The 26358-nt window shown below is 42.8% G+C and overlaps 1 protein-coding gene and 1 pseudogene across 3 annotated transcripts in view; one reads left to right on the plus strand and one right to left on the minus strand.

Moving 5' to 3' along the window:
- LOC105476152 (junctional adhesion molecule 3) overlaps window positions 1–26358 on the plus strand; it is a 73474-nt gene that overhangs the window by 37997 nt on the left and 9119 nt on the right. Inside the window, exons 1-3 of one of the 3 annotated variants that reach the window (XM_011731813.3) lie at window positions 8819–9338; window positions 23005–23070; window positions 23852–23965. In XM_011731813.3, coding sequence (XP_011730115.2) covers window positions 8819–9338; window positions 23005–23070; window positions 23852–23965 — 700 coding nt within the window. Of the gene's footprint in view, window positions 1–8818; window positions 9339–23004; window positions 23071–23851; window positions 23966–26358 lie in introns of those variants that run through there. The other 2 variants (XM_011731814.3, XM_011731815.3) reach the window with 2 other exon arrangements.
- LOC105476151 (protein tyrosine phosphatase type IVA 2 pseudogene) lies at window positions 7838–8339 on the minus strand (annotated as a pseudogene).

Consider the following 26358-nt stretch of genomic DNA (forward strand, 5'->3'; position numbering starts at 1 on the left):
CTGGTACTGCTACCCTGATCACTAGGTTTAGGTGGTATCTGCAAGGTTTCTCCACTGTAAAGTTAGTATGTTTCTTTTTCCCTTTCTATTTTTTAGGAATTCAGCCCACACTCAAGGAGATGGGAATTAAGCTTCACTTCCCGGAGGGGGAGAATCAGAGAATTTGTAGATGTGTGCTAAAACTCCCACAATAATTAATATTTTGGTGGATCAGATATTATGAGGCTATTCAAGTATTCTGATAAAGTTTTTCCATGAATTTTGACAATCATTAGTGGATCTTCCCTATAGCAGTTATTACTATGGTGTTCTAATGATTATTTCCTATTTCCCTTATTCTTTCTACATTTGTTCATTATAAATCTCCTGTAAAGAAAATTGGGCCCCTCTCTCTCTCTCTCATTTATTTGCTTATTCATCATTTATGCATATTAGTGTGGATTTATGGATATTGTATTCTTTGTATTATAATCCAATAGTATCATAATTTTTTTTTTTCTTAAAATCTTCCAGCTTTGGCCACTGGAAGCTCTTTCAAGTGCCTGGGATATTTTGTTGTTGCTGTTTGTTTGTTTTTTAGCACTTCCTTACTTTCTGACACTACAGGGTACTCCCGGCTTATCTTGTATTTTCCGTGTCCAAGAATCAGCCATTTTTCAGGGAGCCCTGATTCCTTTTACTAGAGAATAGTATATAAGAAACTAGACCTGGGTACTAGAAATGCTTTTGGCTATCAGGCATCACTGCTTCTAGGCTCTCAGTGGACAGGACTAGGAGATATATGTATTTATATCCATGTATACACACATATCTATACTTATTTCTCTATTTGTATCTATGTTAAAATAAACGTTAGTTTATACTGGTTTCTCTGACTCAAATTCAGCACTACAGGGTTAATTCTAGCGTTTTCCCCTTGCGTATTCTTTCTTTGACAGTGAGAAGCTTGGCTGTCATTACCTACAATGTATTTACAGTTATTTGTTTAACCAAGACAAGGATATCTGCTCACACCATTTCTTCTCAACACCATATTGGAGGTTCTAGCCAATGCAACCTGGCATGAAAAAGAAGCTAAAAAAAAAAAAAACAACAAAAAAACAAACAAACCATGGCTGGGCGCGGTGGCTCACACCTGTAATCTCAGCACTTTGGGAGGCTGAGGTGGGTGGATCATCTGAGGTCAGGAGTTTGAGACCAGCCTGACTGACATGGTGAAACCCCATCTCTACTAAAACTACAATACAGGACAGGACAGGACAAGACACGACAATAACCAGGGGTGGTGGTGGGTACCTGTAATCCCAGCTACTCCGGAGGCTGAGGCAGGAGAATCGCTTGAACTCAGGAGGCGGAGGTTGCAGTGAGCTGAGATCGCGCCATTGCACTCCAGCCTGGGCGACGAGCAAAAAACTCCATCTCAAAAAAAGAAAAAAAAATCCAAATTGGAGGGGAAGAAGTAAAACTGTCTTGATGTCTTCCCTTATTAGAGAGAAATACTTGGTAGTTTGCAGTCTGTTCTGCCTCAGGAGAGACTGCACTAAAACTAATGTGAACATCTCAAAATTTAACTGTTTTGTAAAGACCACCCCTTCCACTTTCCTTCAGCATCCCAGTTACCGTTGGAATATTTTATAGCATATTTGTTTTTCCTTTAATATGTTAAACCTAAAGCCCAGGTTTTGTAGCTTGAATATGTTTCCTTTTGTTGATATGACAGTGGGATATGACACTGGAGTAAAACAAATCAAACAAATAACTGGTCCCTATCTTCCATGCAGTGGTCTTTGGTAGGTGAAATTCCCTTATGTTTTCAAGTTCAGTTCCTGAAGTAGCTCATCCATTCAGATTCTGAAGTAGGGTGATCACTCCTGCACTGTCTTCAAGATAACAGCGAAGGCTAGTTCCATGTACCTCTGAAGGGTACTGTGAGCCCCAAAGAGGCTAAGCTGGATGGGGGTTAACGCAGAATGTCTGCAGTTGGAATGCAGGTGTAACTTTGAATCTGCAGCATATGAGAGCACACATTCCTCTCTTGGAATTCTGATACCAGAATCTGTAATCACATGCAAATAGTGTTTATGGGACTGGGCTCACACAGAAAGTAGCTTCATGCCAAGGTCTTATGCTCAGGGCAAATGTTAGGGATAATGTATTTCCAAATGAGTTATTTTACTGAACAAGAATATGCCTTGACACATGTTCTGTGTTTAGTCATACACATTTGTCATGCCTCAGTACCTCTAAGATGGGTCTCATGGCAACAGGCAGGAGGATTTTATGTGTTCATTTGTGCTTTAGAGCCAAGAATATTTTATAATTCGTCTGATTGGTCTGCAGTTAGAAAAAGTGACAGAGATGGTGACCCTCCCTCCACCCATCATTTTTATATTTCCATTTACTTATTTCAGTGTAGAACTGAGCTCATGGTGAGTCAAGCCAAGTGCCATACAGTTCATCTCCATTGCAGAGGTTCTTCCTGAGTTGTTGGAAACACTGGGAAGTCACTGCCCCACTACGACAGAAGTGGTGCTGTTATTCAGGCTATTCTCACTTCCTCCTCTCTGTCCTCTGTTTGTCCTCCAGCTTCCCCTTGCCTATCTCCCACCAAACCCAACCTTGTCTGCTCTGCTGCCTTCACCCTCCCTTTACTCTTCCTCCTCTCTCCCTGCCGCCACTGCTTTTTTGATATTTTATCCATATTTTTACTTGGTGGTTTGATGGTGAAAGTGCATATAAGACCCAGCCATTCCCTTTCTCTTTTGTCTTTTCTCATAGCTTCGATTAACATGGCAATAATTTCCTCCCCATGATAATCCTGGACTTTCCACTTATACTTTAAAAACCTTTCAATTGGAGATGGGAGGGGGATGGTTAATGGTCTTTCCAGGGTAGCCGTTTCTTCAGACACTTTTATTGAAGGTGGCTGCTAAGTGGAGTTTTACTCTGGTGTCATCTGACTGGATTAATCAGATTTGTGCTCAAGAATTTTTTTTTTTTTTTTTTTTCATACAGAGTCTTGTTCTTGTTGCTCAGGCTGGAATGCAGTGGCACGATCTTGACTCACTGCAGCCTTTGCGTCCTGGATTCAAGCAAGCATGTTGGCTAATTTTTGAATTTTTTTTAGTAGAGACAGGGTTTTGCCATGTTGGCCAGGCTGGTCTCAAACTCCTGATCTCAAGTGATCTGCCCTCCTCGGCCTCCCAAAGTGCTGGGATCACAGGCATGAGCCAGCACGACTGGCAAGAGATCTTGTGATGGTTTGGGTTTGGAAATGATAGAATCAAATAGAAAGAAAAGATTGTATACTCAAAGAAATAGCGTCTGCTTTGATGTCTTCCTGCTAGCTTACCACGGGGTATTACGTGGTGCTGCTCTGCCTCTGCTTTTAGGGTCGCCACTTAAGACAGTGAAACGACTTAAGATATTTCTTTTAAGAAGTGCCATTGCTGGAGTATTGCTGGAGTATTAGTATTTAGGGTTCTCCAGAGAAACAGAACTATTAGGAGATAGAGAGATAGAGATTTATTATAAGGAATTGACTCAGATGATTAAGAAAGCTGGTGAGTTTAAAATCTGCAGTATGGGCTAGCCGGCTGGAGACCCAGGAGAGTCGATGATGCAAATGAAATCTGCAGGGGCAGTCTGCTGGAGAAGTTTCCTCTTGGAGAGGAGGCCAGTCTTTGTGTTCTATTTAACTGATCAGGTGAGGCCTGCCCTCATTATGGAGGGCAGTCTGCTTTACCGAAAGTTCACAAATTTAAATGTTAATCTCATCTAAAAAACCCTCCAAGTTGACACATAAAATTAACCATTACAGCCAGGTTTATTTGGAATTCTGTGATACGTGGTTGGGTCTTTTTATACTTTTATTTTCAATGGTCTGTTTTGTATATAACCATTTAGTTAGACCAGCTCACAGAATATAACCGGGACTTCAGCTGGCTGTGCTCTTGTCAGAACCCATATTTGATCGATTTACTATGTATTCTTTGCTGTGTGTATGGGTGAGTGGGTCTGTAAAATGCTGATATGTGTTCTTTATCCACTCCCCACCCCCTACTTTCTCTTAAATTCCTTAAAAAATTGATTAAGGAACTAAGACATTGTTGCAAAGATGCTATTTTATGGGATATATTATTCTCTAGGGTAGACTCTGCTAAGCAGTTGTACAGCAGTGGTCTGTTGTGAAGGGTAAACATGTAGCCTTTCTCCACTAGAAAGCCTCGCTGCCATTGTTTGTGTAGGCCTGAGCCTCAGTGGCTAGTGCAGCTTCGCAGTAATGCATGCTGACGTGAGTCCTGGTAAGGGAAAATGTCTTTTGAGCAAGAGACAAACTGGACAGAATGCTAGCAAGCTAAATATAACTCTTCAGAGAGCCAGACATGCATAAACTAGTTCTTAGTGAGCAACACATCCGATTCAGAGTGGAAACATTTTCTAAAAGGATTTTTTTTCCTTCTTGGCTTACTGTAATGAGTATAAACCCAAATTAATTTAATTTTTCGTGGAAAGCTAAGACAACCATTGATTTTTCTGTCTCAGCATCTCTGCAGTTATATGTTAGTAGCCATTGTTAATGTTGGAACCCTCCTGTCTCCCAGTGCCCCAGCATTCTGTTCATGAGTCAACAGGCCTGCTCTGCTATTCTGATGAGTTTTGCTCCCACAAGGGAAGAGGACAGGGAGTTTGCATGTTCAGACCTTGACGAATCTGGGAGTTCAGTTTTTCATGGGCCCTCACTCTGCTTTAGGATGCTCACACCAGTGTGTGAAAACTCTTAGAAAAACCCATCAAAATGAGCCAGCCTCTATGGAATTAGGAAATTTGTGGGCTAAGACTAACATTACCTGAACATCTGTTATGGCTTAAATGTATTGTTTTAATAATATTTTATGTTATTCTTTTTGCCTGAAGCTGTAGAAGCATTTTATAGCCAGCAACTCTTCAGAATAGTAAAGGAAAGCAGGCATCATCCTCATGCTTAACAATAGAGCTGTGTTTCTGTGCACCAACCCCAGATGCTGGGTCTGGCCCCCACAGAATGAGTGCCTTCGTAGGGCATCCCAAATGGGATGGTGCATAGCGTCACTCTGGAGGCTGGGGAAAGTGCAGATCCAGACCTTTCCCAGCCTGTTGAGTTAGAATTGGGGGGCTGTGCTCCAGGGCATGAGGAAGTGGGTTGGGAAATGGTATTTTAAACAAGTGAAGTGATTGTCATATAACTTGTCTGGCATCAGATCCCCAGACTCTGGCAGAGTTTCCGGAAGGTCTCTCAAAACTGAAATAAGAAACTGCAGTTGTTGTCCACAGCTGCTAAAATTGTTCCAAATTAGGAAAGGGAAGGGGAAACAGAACACAGTAGTTCCAGAGAAGAATCTGAGGAGCCGTGTGAGCTAGGAAGGCCATTGTGAACAGAAGCGAGTCAGTATTTCCTCTCCTGCCTTATCACTCCCATCTGCCAGCTCCCTCCTTTTTTTTTTCTGAGCGTGTAAAATATGTTTTATTGTTCTTTAAAAGGGTTCAGGGTTTGGTTTTAAATCAGGTTGCACACCTTTCAAATCTGACATCTCTCTGTCAGACTGGTTTCAGCTAGCAGTACTTCATTAAATCCAAAAGAAAATAATTGCTTTAATTTTAAGGAAAAAAATCCAGTTTTGAGAACAGTTAACATTAGTCTTTAATTTAAAACAAAATGAGGGCTGTTTCATGTTGCTTTATACATCCTTCTCCTCAATACAGAACCAGGGATGTAATTTTCCTAACTCGGGCAGGCACTGATACTGATGGACACTGCGTGCGTGTGCATGCGCGCGCGCACGCACACCCCCTCCCCTCAAACAACAAAATTCAGAGTATGTCAAAGGGAAAAGGTTTGTTACGGTATTGATCAAAACCCTTGGAGTCAACACTGTCTATCTTAGCTTAGCACGTATGCTGTTTTGATCTTGAGTCTATATTAATGGAATCTATTGTTATGTTCTGAAATAAAGAATTTTGGATATACCATTATTTTTTACTTTAAAGTCCTAGAAACAATTTCAAAAAGCATTATTTGGTTTTGTTTTCTGGGATGGGAGAAGCGAGAATCTGCAGATTTGCATTTAGTTAAAAATTGAAACTCCAGCAATAGGAAATAGGCAGTTCACATAGCCGGCTAACGTTTGAGGTATCATCAGTGTGAAACAAGGTCCTGGTCTGTTCCTACTGGCCTAGCTGACACTAACAAAATGGGAGGCTTGTGGCTCTGCACAGCAAATTCCAGCAGGATAAGATGACTTCAAGCCTGTATTCAAAGCCTTAGAAGCAGGGCACTACTGAGAATGTAGTATTTAGAGGTAAAAATAGTGCAAGATTAAGAGCCCCTGATGGTGCCCCTCTACCTGCTTTGTCCATGCAGCCTGATTGTAACTGCCTTCCACAAAGGAGCAGAAAAATAGCTTTTCTAGATCAGTACACTAAACCCAGCAAAGAATCTGCAAAAATGCTACTACACTGCTTTACAAGCAACACAGTCCCTTCGCTACTCATTGGGTTGTCCGATGTCTCTCCTCTACCCTGTTACGGCCTGTGGACACATACTCACTAGACATCATTGTTGGTTTTAAACCAGGGATTTTTTTTTTTTTAACCTCAAAAGAACCTAGTAATAACACGGCAATCAGTGGTTAAACTGAACTTTACATATACGGGGCAGTTTGGAAAACATACCACAAGCATTTCTCAAGTCGAAAATATGTGAATTTGCTGCTGCTCCTTTGACCGTTTCTGAAAATTCACAGTACAGATCCTAAAATAAAAATTTTAAGCTACCAGCATTCTCTGATACTAGACAGAAAATCAGAGTAACGCTGCAGCCCACAATTCTACAGGGTGTAGAAAGTACGCCCACTGCCTGGACATCTTTATTGATGGCCTGGAGTCCTCCCTTTTAGAAGACAAGTTTCTGGGATATCCACTTAGCTTTCACTGGTTAGGGAAGAGAAGAATTCAACTCCCAGCTAACTTCTTTGAGAAGAGACTCCTCTTAAAATGCCATTTCCCCACTAATTTATCAAAATAAAAACAAAACAAAAGGCTCTTGGCTACTTTGCCTAGTATTAGATAGGGTTTTGAGGGAAAGAAGCTAACATGAACACCCTTTCATCAGTAAAGACTAAAAACCACCTGGATCATGTAATACATCTATCTATGTCACTGCTTTTTTTTTTTTTTTTTTTTTTTTTTGGTGGTTTTTAAAATTTATTTAAAAGTGCCCAGGTGGGCTTAAGGCTGCCAGACTGCACGCACGTCTACAGCAGCAAGGGCTTCTATTCCATCTACAACTTGGATCGGGGGAAAAAGGGAGATGTAGGAGAGGAAGGGAAAAAGAGGGGAAAAAATATACCACCACCCCTCCCCCCCCCAAAAAAAGGGAAAAAAATCCCACCACAGGGAGATCTATGTGCCAAGCATAATGAAGAGTGTGCTCCCCAAACAGATGGTTCTGCACAGGCTAATGTTCTGCTGGTTTTCCTTAGAGACCTATTTTGAAAAAGTTTAAAAAGACAGGAGATTTCAAAATAATTCAATCCTGGCAGAAATTCAAACTCCAAAACTAGGAGCAAAATCATCCTTCACTGAATTCCTTTTCTCTTTCTCTTTTCTTAAACATTTTATTCATTTTATAGAGATTTCTTTTTTGTTTGCTTTTGTTCCAATCATGAGGAGAGTGGTTGAGGAGTACTGAATCCATCACTACTTTGATGACACAGGTAAGATTCCAGATTCACATTTCCAGGTACCAAGAGTTCCCTCTAAATGCCACAATCAAGTCAGCCTTCATGTACGTTTCTTTCTATTGAACACAGCAATGCCCATTGGTATCTCTGAAGCGTAATCGCATCTTAGGTCAGTATTTCTCCCAAGTAAAGCAGCTGTTTGGAATTGAATGCTCCCCCTTTGTCTTATAAACTGAACTGCGTCTTCGTACTTCATTCCACATTCAATCAAAGCAAGTGCAACCAGCACAGATGCCCTTCCCAATCCCACAGCAGAAGGCACTGCAACACAGCAGCCTGGCTCTTCATGAAATTCGGTTTATAACAGGTTTAACCAATCATCTGCTATCTGATTGGGGGTGGAGCTCCATCATCAAATGGCCAATCAAGAACATGGATTCCTTCTTTTTCAACTGGAGGTTTATCATATGTAGCATCACAGACTCGAACCACAGTCGTCACTCCATACTTCTTAAGTTCCTCTGGGAACTTGTTGAGAGTAGCATTGGTTGGGGGGTTGTGAGTTATAAGAAAACGCATGTTCTCACAGGAGATCTCGACAGGGGCTGGATGGTTCATTATGGCAAATAAAAAATGTGAGCATGCGTGTGAGTGTGATGGGGAAAGTGAAAAAAAAAAAAACAATAAGTCTTGAAATGTTTCACAGCAGAAAACTTTGAAAAGACCACTAAAATGCCTATTATCAATCAGTGTTTTCTCTATTCAACTTGTTTATTCCTTATGAAGCTTCTGTCTTCAAGATAAGCAAAGTATTTAGAATCCACTTGAATCCAAATTCAACTCGGGCCTCAATTTCTGCAGATGGATACCTTCAGACTCCAAAAAAATCCAACTACATACAAACTTAAGCAGCCTTTACTGCATTTAGGCACTAGTGAGACAAGTTAAAAGTGTAGATCGCTTTCCACTTGTTTACTTGATGCTCAGTTTTACTGGAGGCATTAAAAGAAATATGCTTGCAATTAAAAAACAGAAAAAAAGCCAACTATTTCTGAGGCCAGTCTCCGTGTCCAGGAGTCTTCAAGGCAACGTTAATTATGGCACATAGAACCTCTAAGCTCGTCAGCGAAGACGCTGTGCTGAGCCTGGCAGAAGTCTGCCCGCACACTCAGGATCGCCGTAAATGTGCAACGTATATTCCGAGGAAAACCGCTGGCGAGCTGGGGACGGGCACGGCGGTCTGGCGGTGGCGGGAGCGAGGAGGCGCCTCTCTCCTCAGTCACCTCAGCGGCGGCGGTGGCGGCGACACCCCAGCCTCGGCGCGCGATACCCAGCCCGGTGGCGGTGCCGCGTCTCCACGAGTCTGTCTTGCTGCCCGCGCTGCCCTGTGGCGCCCCCTCGCGGGGGCCCGGGCCCGTTGCCCCTCCAGCCGCTCCTCTGCGGGCAACGGTTACAGCCCGGCCGATCGCGCCGCCGTCTCCACCTCTGCGCGCGCAGCGGAAAACAGCTCCCGCCCCCTCTTCTCTCAACCTAGTTCCCCATCTTCCCGGGAAGGAAGACACGGCTGTGTTGAAGATGACGGTGCCAGCTGCACATCATGTCAGAGGCTTTTTTTAGGTCACTTCCCTTGCACACTCATCCCAGATGGGGTTTCCTCAAACAATGGGATCTCGTTTTAGGCTTCAGGGTCTGATTCATGTTTTCCTTTTCCTACGGATCCTCTTCACGCTTTGTTTGTTGCTTGCTTTTTTAGTTCTGGATAGATTTTAGTATTGTATTTCTTCTTATAAGATCATAAAATAAAGCAAGAAGTAGGTAAGAGGCAAAACTCCCAGCTTCTAGTTTTTACTTTGTACTTGTAGCCACTGACCTCGCTAGCATCCAATCCCCTGTCTGGGACTTGAGTGTAGTCATCCTTCCGTTGATGGCTGCTGGGAAGCTGAATCGGTGTTGAGAAGGTGCTGTGAGACACAGCATAGAATGTGAGCCCCGACAATACTCGGGAGAGTGTACAGCTCGTTCAAGTCCCAGCAGCACTGTGGGTGGCTCCCTCCTGCTTTGCTGATTATCAAAATTGTTGGTAGGAGAAAGCATGGTGTCTGCTTTGTTCTTTTCTCTACATTAGACATCAGTCCTACAAGCCGGTTGACAGGCCTGTTCAGAAAAAGCACCCCAATGGGTTCATTTTCTTCTTCAGCAGAATAGTCAACTGATCAACAGGAAGCAGCACACCTTCACACTTGCTCTGTGTCAAAATGATGCTCTGTGAAATGAAAGGTCCTTCTCTCTCTGCACACTGCTGATTGGATGGCTCCTCATATGTGAAAATTTGTACTCTGTATAGCTGGTAGGTTTTCCTAGGACATCCCTTCCCTGTCCCACCCTTGTCTTCCCAGGAAAAGCATATATTTTCCTTGTGGACAGCTGTCCATAAAGGTGGAAATGCTAGTAATACTTGAGCCTACTTAACCAGATGACAGTGAAACTTAGAAATTGATCCCAAGGTCCTCTGGCTCTCTACCCTGCATTTGCTTTGCTGAGGCTCTCTAAACAAATGAGGAAAAGGCTGTTGTTCAGAGGTAGTGACTCATATGCAGATGGATGGCCACAGCCACAGTGCGCCCCATCCCTGCCATCTCTCTTTGTCATCCTCTGTCTGGCCCATGCTGCAGTGCCTTGCAGATTTGTTTGTATGCATGACTTTGTCATCTGTTGCTGAGAGCTGAGAGGAAAATCTCCTGACTGGTGAGTGCCTGTGCTGTTTATCTCAGGGCAACCCACGTTTCTACACGCTTCAAGGCAGGCTTCAGAACTGGGTTACTTTTTATAAAGAAGTGCGTGTTGCCTGAGCCTCTATTAGTGTGGTTCAAACATGAGCACACAGATATGGGAAGGATTTTGCTGTGTAGGTCTGAGGACTGTGAGATGGAGATGATTCAGGAAGTCTATGACAGAGCTAGGATAGCAAAGTCAGTTTCTTGCTCAGGTCTTCCTATGTAGAAAACTGTGCTAGATACCACTGTGCATGGCAAGGGGCATGAATCTGGAAGTAAAACTGTCTTCCATTTAAACTCTGAATCCTAATTTTGTCTCCTCTCCAAATCCCACTGATTATTAGCTGTTCAACACCTAGTTCTGGCCTTGAGGGTATCAGTAACTTCTCCCTCTCTGTTTATCATTGTGACAGATAAACTGGCACTGATGCATTGTAGGATAGCTTTGCCTTTGGACCATCTTAGTGTCACTTAGCATTTGAGAAATAAGTGGCTAGATTATAGAGAAGGAATTCTCAAACTTTATTATCTCTTGCCACATTTCTGGTCAAGCATGCACACAATCAAAACAAAACACCAAAGTGTGTAGTTAATCTCTTTCATGGAGTCATAGGAAGAAGAACTGTAGGCATCAGAATGTGATAGAAAGAGTGTTAGACATGGCATTTAAGAGCACAGTTTGAAGTGCTGGCTCCATCACTTAGCTGTGGACTGTAGGCAAGCCACTTGGCCACATCATCATTTGTAAATTGGAAATGATACCACTTGCTCTGACTGTTTTGAAGAGTGACCCTAAGGAATTAATCTGAATCATTTTCACTTCCTTCCCTACCTCTGGAACTGTGATGTCTGATGGCCCTGGTTTCAAGAATGAGAACTAATGCCATTGTAGTGAGTCATTTTAAAACTTGATGCCTTTCGGCCGGGCGTGGTGGCTCACGCCTGTATCCCAGCACTTTGGGAGGCCAAGGCAGGTGGATCATATGAGGTCAAGAGTTTGAGACCAGCCTGGCCAACATGGTGAAACCGCATTTCTACTAAAAATACAAGAAATTAGCCGGACATGGTGGCACACGTCTGCAGCCCCAGCTACTCGGGAGGCTCAGGCAGGATGGTCACTTGAGCCCTGGAGGTGGAGGCTGCAGTGAGCTGAGATTATGCCACTGCACTCCAGTCTGAGCGACAGAGTGAGACTCCATCTCAAAACAAAATAAACCTTGATGCCTTTGAAAATAAATACAAAATTATTTTAATATATTTCTAACAAGTAGGCACAACAGAGAATGGTAGCAGACAACGGCTGCTCCTAGAATCACATTAAGAAAGGCACAGAAGAGAGTGAGTGAGGCTGGTCAGTATCAGGGGGCCTCTCCATCATCACCTGTGCACTCTTAGGACTCTTTTCTCCTCTCTGCACTGGAGTCTGAACAGATACGCCTTTCTTGTTGGGAACCAAGTGCCTTTAAGAAAGCACATATTGACTCCCACAATGAGTCAAACAGTGGTTTTTTTGTTTGTAAAAGTAAAATCAGTCTTTTGGGTGTCACTTACAGTTTAAAAACAAAAAGGAAAAGAAAGGAAAAAGAAAAGGTTTTCCTCTTGGGCTTTAGCCTTGGCCTGAAACTGAGCTGATGTATTGTTATTATCACTTGAGAGCACAACAGCCTGAGGTCTAGTCTTCTCCTTAATATAGCTGGGGATGCCATTCCATGTGGTTTTAGAAATCCTTTGTTATTTCTGCTCACCTGCAGAGACAGGCCTCCTGGGAGTGGACCCCAGAGTCTGCAGCATCAGAACTCATCTCTCCCTGAGCTGGGATTAAATGTCATTGAACAAAATACTTAACAGCCTTTGTCAGCTGTGAATTCAAGCATATTTTGGTACTCAAAGACTTAGAATTTCTGTATTTGGTATAAAGTCAGATGATATGGTTTGGTGGTGTGTCCCACCCAAATCTCATCTCAAATTGTAATCTCCATGTGTCAAGGAAGGGGCCCTGGCGGAGGTGATTGGATTATGGAGTTGGCTTCCCCCCATGCTGTTCTCGTGATTGTGAGTTTTCATGAGATCTGATGGCTTAAAAGTGTGTGGCAGTTGCCCCCTTGCTCGCTCACTGGTGTGCATGCGTGCTCTGTCTCTCTCCTCCCCTCCCCTGCTGCTTTGTGAAGAAGGTGCCTGCTTCCCCTATGCCTTCCACCATGATTGTAAGTTTCCTGAGGCGGCCTCAGCCATGTGGAACTGTGAGTCAATTAAACCTTTTTTCTTTATAAATTACCCAGTCTCTGGTAGTTCTTTATAGTGTGAAAATGGACTAATACATTAGAAAATACTATTCTTACATTTTTGTGTATTTATCTTGCTCTGTATTCATTTCCATTCCCCTCTGTATTAGTTTACTAGGAATTGTATAACAAAATACCATAAACAGGTGGCTTAAACAGCAGAAATGTATTTTATCATAGTACTGCAGGCTGGGAAGTCCAAAATCAAGGTGCTGGCGGGGTTGGTTTCTCCTGAGGCTTCTCCTTGGCCAGTAGATGACTCCCTTCTTGCTGTGTCCTCATATCATCTTTCCCCTGTGCAAGCACATCCCTGGTATCTCTTCAAGTTTGTTTGTTTTGGTTTTTTTTTTTTTTTTTTTTTGAGACAGAGTATCACTCTGTCACCCAGGTTGGAGTGTAGTGGCTTGATCTCGGCTCACTGCAAGCTCCACCTCCCGGGTTCATGGCATTCTCCTGCCTCAGCCTCCCAAGTAGCTGGTACTATAGGCGCCCGCCACCACACCTGGCTAATTTTTTGTATTTTTAGTAGAAATGGGGGTTCACCGTATTAGCCAGGATGGTCTCAATCTCCTGACATTGTTATCCGCCCACCTCGGCCTCCCAAAGTGCTGGGATTACAGGCGTGAGCTACCGCGCCCAGCCTCTCTTCAGTAGAAGGACACTACTCATACTGGATTAGGTCCACACCCTTATGACCTTCTTTAACCTTAATTACGGTCTCAAATTTAAAGCCTTTAAATTTGAAACATGCTATTCTCTGGGCCTCTGGAAAATCATTGGTCCCTAGATAGCAAGTAGAGTAATGATAATAAATGGTCCCCCTTCTAAAATGTTTAACTTATTTATCTTCAGTTATTGGTAAAGAAGGGTAAGTTTTTAAATAATGTTACATTTGAGAAAAATTGAAGTGTGCAAAATCATATTAAAAGTCAGTAAGAGGCCAGGTGTGATGGCTCACACCTGTAATCCTAGCACTTTGGGAGGCCAAGGTGGGCAGATTGCTTGAGCTTAGGAGTACGAGACCAGCCTGGGCAACACAGTGAAACCCATCTCTACTAAAATACAAAAAATTAGCTGGGCGTGGTGGCAGGCGCCTACAGTCCCAGCTACTCGGGAGGCTGAGGCAGGAGAATCGCTTGAACCCAGCAGGCGGAAGTCGCGGTGAGCCAAGATCGCACCACTGCACTCCACAGCCTTGGTTACAGAGCGAGACTCTTTCCCCGCCCCCCCCCCCCCAAAAAAAAAGTCAGTCTCCAAAAAAAAAAAATGTCAGTCAGAGTATTAAAAACAGGGCCCCAGATAGTTCATAGCTTTGGCATATAGAAGAGTTTTGAAGATGGAATTATAAGCACATCGAGTAGTTACCTCTGTCCTGGATTAAGCCACCTAGTTCTGGATTGAAAACACATTTGCTAGTTCTACCTGAAGCAATTAAATCCTGGGAAAACATAAGCCCAGAATGCCAGTTTACCAACTTACAGTGAGAATGAGAGCTCCGTTATCAAAGAAACACTGAAAGAGCAAAGACACTAAGTCAGTGTATGTTTGGATTGGTGTAGATTTCTCTCATGCCATTTGCCATATTGTATTGAAAGTATCTGTGTCTTTTCCCCCTACTTAAAATAAGTAACTTTTCCAGAAACTTCTTGGGTTCTTAGGTATTATGGTTGGGAATCAGAGAGATGAATAAGAATGACTAAAAAAAAAATAGTGACAAGGCTAACCTATAGTGATCTCAGCAAAATGGTGTTCCATTTTGGATGTTCCAGGCTCCTGCCCACCAGCAGAAAAATTAAAAAATCACCCAGTAGCTATCTGAACCAACATTGTAGAAGCTCTGAAATCAGTCAAACAAAGATTATAGCAACCGAGCAAACATCTAACCAAGAAGAGCCATCTTTAAACCAGTAGGAAATACCTGTGGCATTTTTACACACCCTTTGCCCTACCTGCTCCCTGGCATAGTAGCTGCTTTGGTCTTGAACAGGCAACAGCTATTCCCCAGCTTTTCTCTCAAACCAGAGGGAACAGAGCAGACCTTATTTGCAAATTAATGTGTATGTCTGTTCCATCCTTTCTGGGGGATACATGAAGGCCTAATGCAAGGTGCTTGTCTCTGTCTTGTATAACCAGGGAAACAGGCAGTAAAACCAGTGGGCACTGCTAGTAAAAGCTACAGAGTGACTATAAACCTACAGATGCCTGAAGAGATTCTGGCTGGACGTGTACAGTAGGCCCTGTAAGGCCCAGAGGAGAAGCTGGGTGAGATTCTTAGGAAATTAAGACTCTCAAAAGCATCCACATAAATGAAGGAAAGTAGAAAGCCATGCTCATGTCAGGCAAGACACATGATCAGAAAAGCCCGAAAAGATACTAAGATTCATCCCAGGCTGGTCTCTAGATTCAGAATAAGCCTAGCTAAGAGATGAAGGAGTACCCCTGCACAGAGCCGGTCTACAAAACTCAGAGAGGCAGCTATAATATGCTCTTTTTTTTGGCGTTGGTGGGGCGGGGGTTTTGTTTTAGCGTTCGTTCATTTCAGCTTTTGGCACTTAAGACAGTCTTGATTATACCTTATAATAGCTGAACACAAGGTTAAGGAACCTTAGTAACCACACTTGGAAAGGAATAGTCTTTGCAAAAGAAAGTTCTGAGTTTCAAATGAACTCCTACAGCCTTAAACAATATTTTTTTTTAAAAAACACAGCAAATCTTGGGGGAGGGGGACAATCTGATTTCCAGAGTTACCGTATTATAATAATCGAATGCCAGATTTTCAACAACAGCATCAACAACAACAACAAAAAATAACAAAGCATACAAAGAAACAGGAAAACATGACTCATTTAAAGGAACTAAATGGATTGACAGAAACTGTCCCAGAGGCAGCACAGATATTGGACTTACTAGCCAAAGCTATTTGTTTAAAATATGCACAAACACCTAAGGGGAGAACATGGACAAAGAACTAAAGGCAATCAGGCAAACAGTCCCTGAACAAAAGGACACTATCAATAAAGACATAGAAATTACAGAAATGAAACAAACAGATTTTGGAGCTGAAAATACAGTAACTGAAATGAAAAATTTACTAGAGGGGTTCAACAGCAGATTGATGCAGATAGAAGAAAGAACTAGCAAAGTAGAAGTTAGGACAATTACCAAGTTTGAGGAGCAAAAAGAAAAATAATGAAGAAAAGTGAACACAGTCTAAGTGACTCATGGGACTACCAAGTGGACCATCATATGCATTGTGAGAGTTTTAGAAGGAGGAGAAATATGGGGCGGAAAGATTATTTTAAGAAATAATGAAGAATAAACTCCCCAAATTTGATGAAGGGCATAGATCCACAAATCCGAGAATCTCACTAGACTTTAAGTAGAATCAACCAAAGAGACTCACACTGAGACACATGATCAAACTTGACAAAGAGAAATTCTTAAAAGTACCCAGAGAGAGGTGACTCAGCAGATACAATTAATCTTCAAGAAGACTATAAGCTGAATTCTTACCAGAAACCTTGGAGGCCAGAAGGAAGTGGGGTGATATAGTTAAAGTGCTGCAAGAAAACAATTGTAAACCACAAATTCTATATCCAGCAAAACCATCCTTCAGCTATGAAGCAGAAATTAAGACATTGCCAGTTAATGAAAGCTGAGGGAGTTCATTACCACCAGACCTCTACAGGAAATATGAAAGGGAGACCCGCAGGTTGAAATGAAAGAATACTTAGACAATAACTCGAAGGTGTATGAAGATATTGAGATCTCCGATAAAGGTAATTACATGAGTTAATACTTATAATTTTGGTTTATAATTGTGATTTTTGAAGAAATTATAACACAAATCCAGGTCAGTTAGGCCCTGATTAAATCCCAGTAGGTTAGACTCTGGTAAGACAATGTTTCTTTTGGGCAGGACTTGTTAAGGACAGAATGCTTTAGAGGTATTTCAAAATGGCTAACATTTCCCCTCCCTATGCCAGGAGCACGAGGGGATTTTTCTCCTGACTTCAGTGAGAGAACCAGGTAGGGCCTCTGGAGATAAAACTCACAAGAATGTCTGGGGGGCCTGCTAAGACTGGGCCCCATGGAGTTTTTAACTCAGACTTGTTGGCACTGAGACTCCAACGATTCATCAATTATAGTTTAGGTTTTCCTACTCTAGTACTGGTGGTTCCTGCAGAGGCTTCTTCTCCTGAGTTTCTGCTCTGCAGGTTGGGATTCTCTATCTGCCTGTCTGTCTCTCCAATCTGGAGACAGTGTTTTGACCTATGACCTCAATTCTCGGACAAATCTAAGCAGAGTTGTTGATTTTCAGGTTGTTCAGCATTTTACTTGTCGTCAAGATGGAAGAGGGCTTCTAAGCTGTTTGCATGCTAGACTGAGAACCAGAAGTACTGTGTGTTGGTTTTGTATCCTGCAGCCTTGCTGAACTCATTTATTTATTCTGATATTTTTAGTGTTAGAATATGTTGGGTTTTCTATGTCTAAGATCATGCCAGCTACAAACAGAGATAATTTTCCTACTTCCTTTCCAACTTTGATTCCTTTTTTGTCTTTTTCTTGACAAATTTCTCTTGCTAGAAATTCCAATATCATGTTGAATAGAAGAGGTGAAAGTGGGCATCGTCTTGTTCCTGATTGTAGGGGAAAAACTTTGAGTCTTTCACCACTGAATATGCTGTCAGCTGTAGGTTTTTCATATATGACCTTTATAATGTATAGAAAGTTCTTTCTATTCCTAGTTTACTGAGTGTTTTTATCTTGAAAGGTTGCATTAGGTCAGTTGCTTTTTCTGCATTAGTTGGGATGATCATGTGGTTTTTTCCCCTTCACTTTATTAATATGTTGTAATACTGTAATTGATTTTTATGTGTTTCAGGAAGAAATCCCACTTGTTAGGTACTTAACTCTTGCTGCCTCTAGTCATCTTTCCACCCAAGGGGAGTGGGGACGGAGACACAGTGGTGAAGGTCACAGCCCAAGGGCATAGTCTTACTGAAAGACTGAGACCTAATCATAGGTCTATAGAATGCTTCCCCCCTACACACACACCTTACCCACCATAACATTAAAGGCTTGTTTACTACAGTTTATTTTCCTGGGTAATCATGTCTGGCTTTCAACAAAAAGTACAATGCATACTAAAAAGCAAAAACAGTTTGAGGAAATGGAGTAAGCATCAGAACTCTGATATGAAAGAGACGTTGGAATTATCAGACTGGGCATTTAAAACAACTCTGATTAATATGCTAAGGGTTCTAATGGAAAAAGTAGATAACATAAGTAGATAACATGCAAGAACAGATGCACAGTGCAAGCAGAGAGATGGAAATTTTCAGAAAGAATCAAAAGGAAACACTAGAGATCAAAAAACTGTAGCAGAAATGAAAAATGTTTTTGATGGACTCAGCCTCTGAGCTTGAGGATATGCCAACAGAAACATCCAAAACTGAAAGCACAGAGAGAAAGATGACCTAAAAAATGGAACAGAATATACAAGAAACGTGGGGCAACCACAGAAGATGTAACATACTTGTAAATGATAATACCAGAAACAGAAGATAAGAACAAAAAATTTTGAAGCAATTATGACTGAGAATTTCCCCAAATTAATGCCAGGCACTAAACCACAGATGCATGAAGCTCAGAAAACACCAAACAGGATAAATGCCAAAAAAAATAAAAATAAAAAAAATAAAAAAAAATCTAGGCATATAATAATCACACTGCAGAAAATCAAAGATAAATAAAACATAAGACAGAGGGGAAAAGTACCTTAGCTATAGAGGAGGAAGAGTAAGAATTACATCATACAGTATTTGGATTGTATAGTAATTCTGTGTTTAACTTTTCAAGGAACTGCCAAACTTTTCATGGTGGCTGCACCATTTTACATTCCCATCAGCAGTGGACAGGGTTTGGGTTTCTCCACATCCTCACCAACACTTATTATTTCCCCCCTTTGAAAGAAATCATAACCATCCTAATGGGTGTGAAGTGGTGTCTCATTGTGGTTTAGATTTAATTTCCTTAAAGGCTAGTGATGTTGAGCAGCTTTTCATGGTATATCTTCTTTGGAGGCATGTCTGTTCGAATTCTTTGCCAATTTTAAAATTTGTTCATTTGTGTGTTTTTTTGTGAGTTGTAGGAGTTCTTTATATGTTCTGGATGTTAATCCCTTATCATATATATATGCTTTGTAAATATTTTCTCCCATTCTGTATATTGTCTTTTCACTTTCTTGGTAGTGTCCTTTGATGTTTAAATTTTTTTTGATGAAGTCCAATTTACCTATTTGGTTCTTTTGTTGTCCATGCTGTTGGTGTCATATCAAATCATTGCCTAACTCAGCATCATGAAGATGTTTCTCTATGTGTTCTTCCAAAATTTTATAGTTTTAGTTCTTAAATTTAGGTGTTTTATATGTTTTAAGCTAATTTCTGTATTTGACTTAATATAAGGGTCTGACTTCATCGTTTTGCATGTGGATATCCAGTTTTCCCAGCACCATTGTTGGAAAGGTTGTCCTTTCTTCATTAAATGATTTTGGCATCCTTGTGGAAAATCATTTGATCATATATGCAAGGATTTATTTCTGGGCTATTCTTTTCCTTTGATCTGCATGTCTGTCTTTATGCTGTGGGGGGACCCCACACTGTTTTAATCACTCTAGCTTTGTAGTAAGTTTTGCAATCAAATGTTGAAATACAATAAAGATGAATAAATATGGTTTTTTTTAATCCTAAAATGTTAGCTCCATGAGAGCACAGATTTTTATCTATCCTTTTTTTTTTTTTTTTTTTTTTTTTTTTTTTTGAGATAGAGTCTCATTCTGTCACCCAGGCTGGAGTGCAGTGGCCTGATCTCAACTCGTTGTAACCCCCACCTCCTGGGTTCAAGTGATTCTCCTGTCTCAGCCTCCTGAGTAGCTGGGATTACAGGCGTGTGCCACCATGCCCGGCTAATAGATTTTTATATATCTTATTCATGTATTAGCCCTAATATCTAGGCAGGTATCTAGTACATAATTAGAGATAAATAAAAACTGTTGAACGGCCAGGCGCGGTGGCTCACCCCTGTAATCTCAGCACTTTGGGAGGCCGAGGTGGGTAGATCACCTGAGGTCAGGAGTTCGAGACCAGTCTGGCCAACATGGTGAAACCCTGTCTCTACTAAAAATGCAAAAATTAGACAGGTATGGTGGCAGGCACCTGTAATCCCAGCTACTTGGGAGGCTGAGACAGGAGAATTGCTTGAACCTGGGAGGCGGAGGTTGCATTGAGCCGAGATCACACCATTGCACTCCAGCCTGGGTGAGAAGAGTGAAATTCTGTCTCAAAAAACAAAACAAAAACTGCTGAATGAATGGAATTTCCCAGAGAGCTTAGAGTATGATGGACAGGCCAAAATAGACAGGAAATTGAATAGGAATAACAGCATTTGACAAATTAGCAGTTTTCCTTTTTCCTCCTTCCAAAAAACCCTTTGCTCAGTCTTAAATAATGTAACTTCAGTATGAGTATTCCTGTAGCACTGGATTCAATGTGTGCACAATTAAACTTCAGCAGCCACCGCTGCAAGTGGGCTCCCAGAACCCATCTCCTTAGTAGTTCTCTCGGAATCTTATCCCCAGGCATCGGGCAGGATTCTGGATGAGTTACTTACGATGTCTTCACGGGTTAGATTTGTGCCTTCCAATCCTCACACTACCATTCTTTTATACAGTTACTACTACATTTTAAAGTGGCACCTTGGTCTATTGGCGATGGACAAGAAAGGAGTTCTAGAGTATTAGTAAATTTAAGGATTATTTGGAAATAGAAGGATAATTCTGAGGAAGGACTCTCAGCGTGGGACCTTATTTGATGTAGTGCCCAGCTATTGCAGATAGTCATTTAAGCTAGAACTTCACGTGACTTGTAGTGATCCTCTGCTCTGGAGTCTTCCTGGGACATACTGCCTTCTAGGATTAGTATAAAAAGCTACCTGTATTTAAGTCTCATGTGTAGTTCATGAAAAATAAAATACAAAGCTGCTTGTGAAACTTATCTAGGATAATTGAGCAAGAGAGTGGTCAGGCCAAGTCTTCATTAAGAAATATAAAGCAGGCCGGGCGCGGTGGCTCATGCCTGTAATCCCAGCACTTTGGGAGGCCAAGGCGGGCAGATCACGAGCTCAGGAGATTGAGACCATCCTGGCTAACACAGTGAAACCCCGTCTCTACTAAAAATACAAAAAATTAGCCGGGCGTGGTGGCGGGTGCCTGTAGTCCCACCTACTCGGGAGGCTGAGGCAGGAGAATGGCCTGAACCCGGGAGGCGGAGCTTGCAGTGAGCTGAGATGGTGCCACTGCATTCCAGCCTGGGCAACAGAGCAAGACTCCGTCTCAAAAAAAAAAAAAAAAAAAAGTATAAAACATTCATTTCTTTGCCATAACGCTGAGGGATAAAAGAAGTGACAATTGCCATTATTTAGCTTCTTTGAGGTTGTAAGAAACAAATTGGTTTAGTTTACCTTCCAAGTTTATTATAAAGATACATATCTCAGTTGGCCTTCATGAAAATTAAACATCATTTACCTTTTATGTCCTCTAGTTCACCTGTTATCAACTCTAGTATTTTCCACCATTTTGACCAAGCAGCCTATATCTTCTTATAATGTACTTCTATTTCTCTAGACTGTAAGCTTTCCCATTTTCTTATTTCTCTTGGCTTCATACTTCTTAAGAGAAAAGATGTGATTGAGTTTTCCAGTTATTATCCAGGTGAGCAGTGCTCTCGTGACACCTCTCAGTCCATTGATGGTCTTTGGGCCAGAGCTGATCTCTGGTCATAGTCCCTTGTAGCCAGTGTCGGTGTCTCATCTAAGTTATGGTGATCATACTGAAGAAATGTTTATGGTCACTTTCCTTAGAAGAAACTTGTGTGGCCTTGGTAGAGACGCAGAGCCTCATATATCATTCTTTAGTGATGCATCACTGGGAGCTTTCATTTTGAAGAAGTAGAAAGGGCTGCACGTGCATGGGATGTATTTCTGGCTTCCAGAGGGAGTAGCCGTGGTTATCCAAACAAAATTATCTGTACTTGTTCTTTGTTCTATAACCTTTTGTAGAAGTGTTTTAGGAACCAATAGCAATTCAGGCATATTATACTTCTGTTTTCCATCCCTCTTTATTGGATTATTCTTTAGGGCTTTTGCTAGAATTAGTGAAATCTGACTATTGAGAAAGAAAAGATCCATGTAGCTGGGCCGTTAAAGAAGGTAAAGGAAAAGAATGGGCTGCGTGAGGCTGCCCAATATGCAAGGAGTTAAAGCAGCTTGGAGCAGAGTTGTGCTGTACGTTTTCTTTAGCAGTTATCATAAGCCAGGACCCAGAGGCCTCATAGGGGTGTTCTGTATGAAGTCCTTCTTTGGGGACGGCATATTTTATTAGGGGCATGACAGCTGAAGAATAATATTTTGTAGGTGGTCTAATGTACCTGCTTGATCTTCTCTCCAAGATTAGTTGAGAAATTTTGAGACTGTGGAAAACAGGTTTCTGATTACCCATAAGGAATCAGATGCTGGTTTTGAAAGGGACTGCCATGCAAGTAGCTGTCTTGCTTTCATCAATGATATGAACTTAGCTTCATGAAAATTACTGTGTTATATTATTATTTTTCTCATTTCAACAAAGATCGGTGAAAACTTCGTGGACTGGAACCACCGGGTTGCTCATACAGCAAGGTGGACTCCTAGCTGGTTGATAACCATACCCAGAGAGTGTTGATGCCGCCCTGAAGGGGAGAGGTCCAGCCCAAGAGTCTGGACTGTATCATGTGCCACTGAGGGTGCCTGTGCAGCATCGGAAGCCTGGGGAAGAGGGGAGGATGGAGGGAGGAAGGGCAGAAGGCCCAGCAGGTCTGGGTGAGAGGTGTCGGAGGGTCAATAGGAAATGCTTAGACAAAAGGCTTTAAAGCTCTGAGGGCTTTGTTCTGGGACTAAAAAGGAGAAGGAATTCTTAGAACTTTTCTCTTTCCCTTGGTTCCTTCCAGTGAAGGTCAGATTTGTGAGAGAAAGCAGTTAACTTGGCTTACCTGAGAGACTTTATTGTGGAGTATTTTTCCATCCTCTGTGGTTAGTAACCATAGCATACACAGACAGGGAAACCTGACCTCTGTGCAAGGTTTCTCTGCTGTTTGAGATACATTGTCTCTGATTTTAGGTTTCTTTCTCCTTCAGGCTGCCTGATAGGGGCTGTAAATCTCAAATCCAGCAATCGAACCCCAGTGGTACAGGAATTTGAAAGTAAGTACAAAGGCAATGCCTCGGATAATGGGCACCATCTACTGGACATTTGGTGTCTTGCAGCCAACTCAGGACACATCCGTCTCTGCAGTGTGCCAAGGAGATGTTGGAGGTGGGCTGCTCTGCGGTGCACAGGCCCATGGAGCATGGCATCAGCAGGCCGGCAGGGAGCCCTGTGCGGTTTTCCATCAGCTGGCATCGCACTCCTGCCTGGCTTTGTGATCACACCACAAAGAAATTTCTTTCTTTTTTTTTTTTTTGAGATGGAGTCTCGCCCTTGTTGCCCAGACTGGAGTGCAGGGGCGCAATCTCAGCTCATTGCAGCCTCTGCCTCCCGGGTTGAAGCGATTCTCCTGCTCAGCCTCCTGAGTAGCTGGGAGTACAGGTACCTGCCACCACCCCCAGCTGATTTTTGTGTGGGGCTTTGCCATGTTTGGCCTGGCTGGTCTCAAACTCCTGACCTCAGGTGATCCGCCCTCCTCGGCCTCCCAAAGTGCTAAGATTACAGGTGTGAGCCACCGCGCCTGGCCAAGAAATTTCTTATATACAAGCAGGGTGTTTAAGGGAGGGGGTACATTATGTAGTAAAATCCTTGCTAATTATCTTTATTTTCTGGCAAAAACTCATCCTTTCTCAAAGTCTCTTGGAGTATGGAATTGGCTAGGTTTTTAATCTGCATGAAAGGCCTCTTGAATTAGGGATAGCTTGCAGGGTCTGGGTGCAGCTGAACCTCAAAGCACTCCACATTCACTGAGAGTTCTTTTTTTTCTTTGCTTGTTAGGTGTGGAACTGTCTTGCATCATTACAGATTCGCAGACAAGTGACCCCAGGATCGAATGGAAGAAAATTCAAGATGACCAAACCACATACGTGTTTTTTGACAACAAAATTCAGGGTATGATCCTGTAGTCTTGCCTGTTGACCTTTCCTCTGCCCATGGACCTGGGTGTGCACTCTTGGCCAGAAACTTACCTCAGACTGGTAACCTGCATCTGTAGCTAGGACTGAGTTTTTTATTTTTTATTTTTTTATTTTTTAAGATTTATAATTATGGAAAATTTCAAACATATGCAAAAGTAATGCAAGTGGCATATCAAGCCTCCCTGTACCTGTCACCCAGCATCAGTAAGTGCAGTTCATTAGCTGGGATCTTAATCTGCTCACAGCCCCATCTCTTTGGGGAATCAAAGTGAGCATTTTCCTAGGCCATCTTCTCACGATCCTCATGTGTGTGATGTGAGTGAGTGAATGAGAAGGACCGTATGTTTCAGCAAGGGCATGGCACAAATTGAGCCAACCACTGTGTTTCAGGCTTGGTGCTGGGGTTGCCGATGGGGAGAAAGCATGGGGTACCCTGAAGTGGCATCCTCCTGGGTGGGAGGCTGGTGGTCAGGGAAGGCTCCCCAAAGTGGCCTCTCTGGGTGTGGTGTGAAGGGTGGCTGGTTAGCAGGCAAGATGGTGTGGAGAGAGGTGGTGGTCAGGAGAGAAAGCTGTGTATGAAGACACAGAAGCAACAGACAGACTGGCTGATGGGAAAGACTGCAAGTTCCCCACTGTTGCCGGTACATGGACAGGGAGAGAGGGAGGAGAGGGGTTGGAGAGGTCGCCTGGCCAGGCAGACTGCACTGACTGCCAGGCGAGCATGGGCGGTATCTGAGGGGAAATGCCATGGCTGCATCTACGTTTCAGAAGACTGAAGTGGCTGCTATAGAGAAGAGATTGGAGGTGGCACAGTCAGAGCAGAGGCCCAAGTCAGAGGCCTTCTGAGTCCAGGAGAGGGCTGGCGGGGGGCCCAAGCTGGGGTGCAGGCAGGGAAAGAGACTCGAGGGGGGCCTGCTGGGGCTTTGCTGTGCCAAGCGGCACAGAGGGAGGCAGGCAGGTGGCTGGAGAAGAGGATGACACCTTTTTTCTGACAGGAGGGTGGGAGCCGCAGGAGGTACACACGCAGGCTTGCGCATTGGTCGGAGCCTGTGGAGTTCTCAGAGAAGCTGAGAGTTGAGGGATTTGTGGAAACAGCTCCTACACAGTCTTGCTTTGCGTTCTCAGTGTTGTCAGGAGCCTGAGTCTCCTCAGAAGAGTTTTGCTTCCCACTCACATGAAGTCCCTCCTTTGCCTCTTAGTTTTGGAGTGATGGGAAATGTTCTTCTCAGAACACAGATCTGTTTTCTTTGGCTACTCAGGCTGACCCTGCTAAACCCTAAGCATGTAGTTTAGAGTGTCAGAGGAACCAGGTGAGAAATTATTTAAAGAACTTTCTGTTTCTGGGGATTAAACGTTTTGCTCTTAGCCACAGGGATGGGGAGGCCGAGGGAGACTGTTTCCCGCACAGAATGCAGGGACTGGGGGAGGATGCAGCTCTACTGGGCCTCTTGCCTCGCCTCAGTGCGGGCCTGCACCAGAAGCACCCTGGTGGGGTTTATTTACTCTTTTCTCACACGGTAGAAGTTCGAATCCTCCACTAATGGGTGGCTGAATAACAAAGGTTCTTATTAGAAAATGTTGATACCAATGTCTGTGCTGCATCGGAAGCATCTTTTAGTGGCTGTTTGTAGTGTGCTATGGCAAGCCCTTCCCGTCCTTGTCAGCAGTTGTCAGGTTAGTGGTAAGTAGTTGCTACTCTTTTGTGTCGTGTTTTCCTAACTCCTGTCCCTATTTGTTGTTTTCCAGGTTCTTCCTGCTGCTTTGAAAAGTGTTATTATGTCTTATGTTTAAAATCTTTTTTTCTTGAGCTATAATTCATACTGCATAGGTCTCATCCTTTTAAAGGATACAATTCAGGGGTTTTTAGTATATTCACACAATTGTGCAACCATCACCACCATCAAATTCCAGAACATTTTCATCATCCCACAAAGAAACCCCGTACCCAGCAGCAGTCAGTCCTCCTCCCGCATCCCTGGCAGCTCTGATTCCACTTTGTGTGTCTGTGGATTTGCCTATTCTGGACACTTCATAGAAACTGTAGTCTTTCGTGGCTGACCTCTTTCACTCAGCATCATGTTTTCAAGGTTCATCTGTGTTGCAGCGTGTGCCAGTACTTCATTTCTTTTTTTTTTTTTTTTTTTTTTTTTTTTGAGACGGAGTCTCGCTCTGTCGCCCGGGCTGGAGTGCAGTGGCCGGATCTCAGCTCACTGCAAGCTCCGCCTCCGGGGTTTACGCCATTCTCCTGCCTCAGCCTCCCAAGTAACTGGGATTACAGGTGCCCGCCATCTCGCCCGGCTAGTTTTTTGTATTTTTTAGTAGAGACGTGGTTTCACCGTGTTCGCCAGGATGGTCTCGATCTCCTGA

This window comes from Macaca nemestrina, chromosome 12 (assembly GCF_043159975.1).
Source record: "Macaca nemestrina isolate mMacNem1 chromosome 12, mMacNem.hap1, whole genome shotgun sequence".
Taxonomy (NCBI): Eukaryota; Metazoa; Chordata; class Mammalia; order Primates; family Cercopithecidae; genus Macaca; species Macaca nemestrina.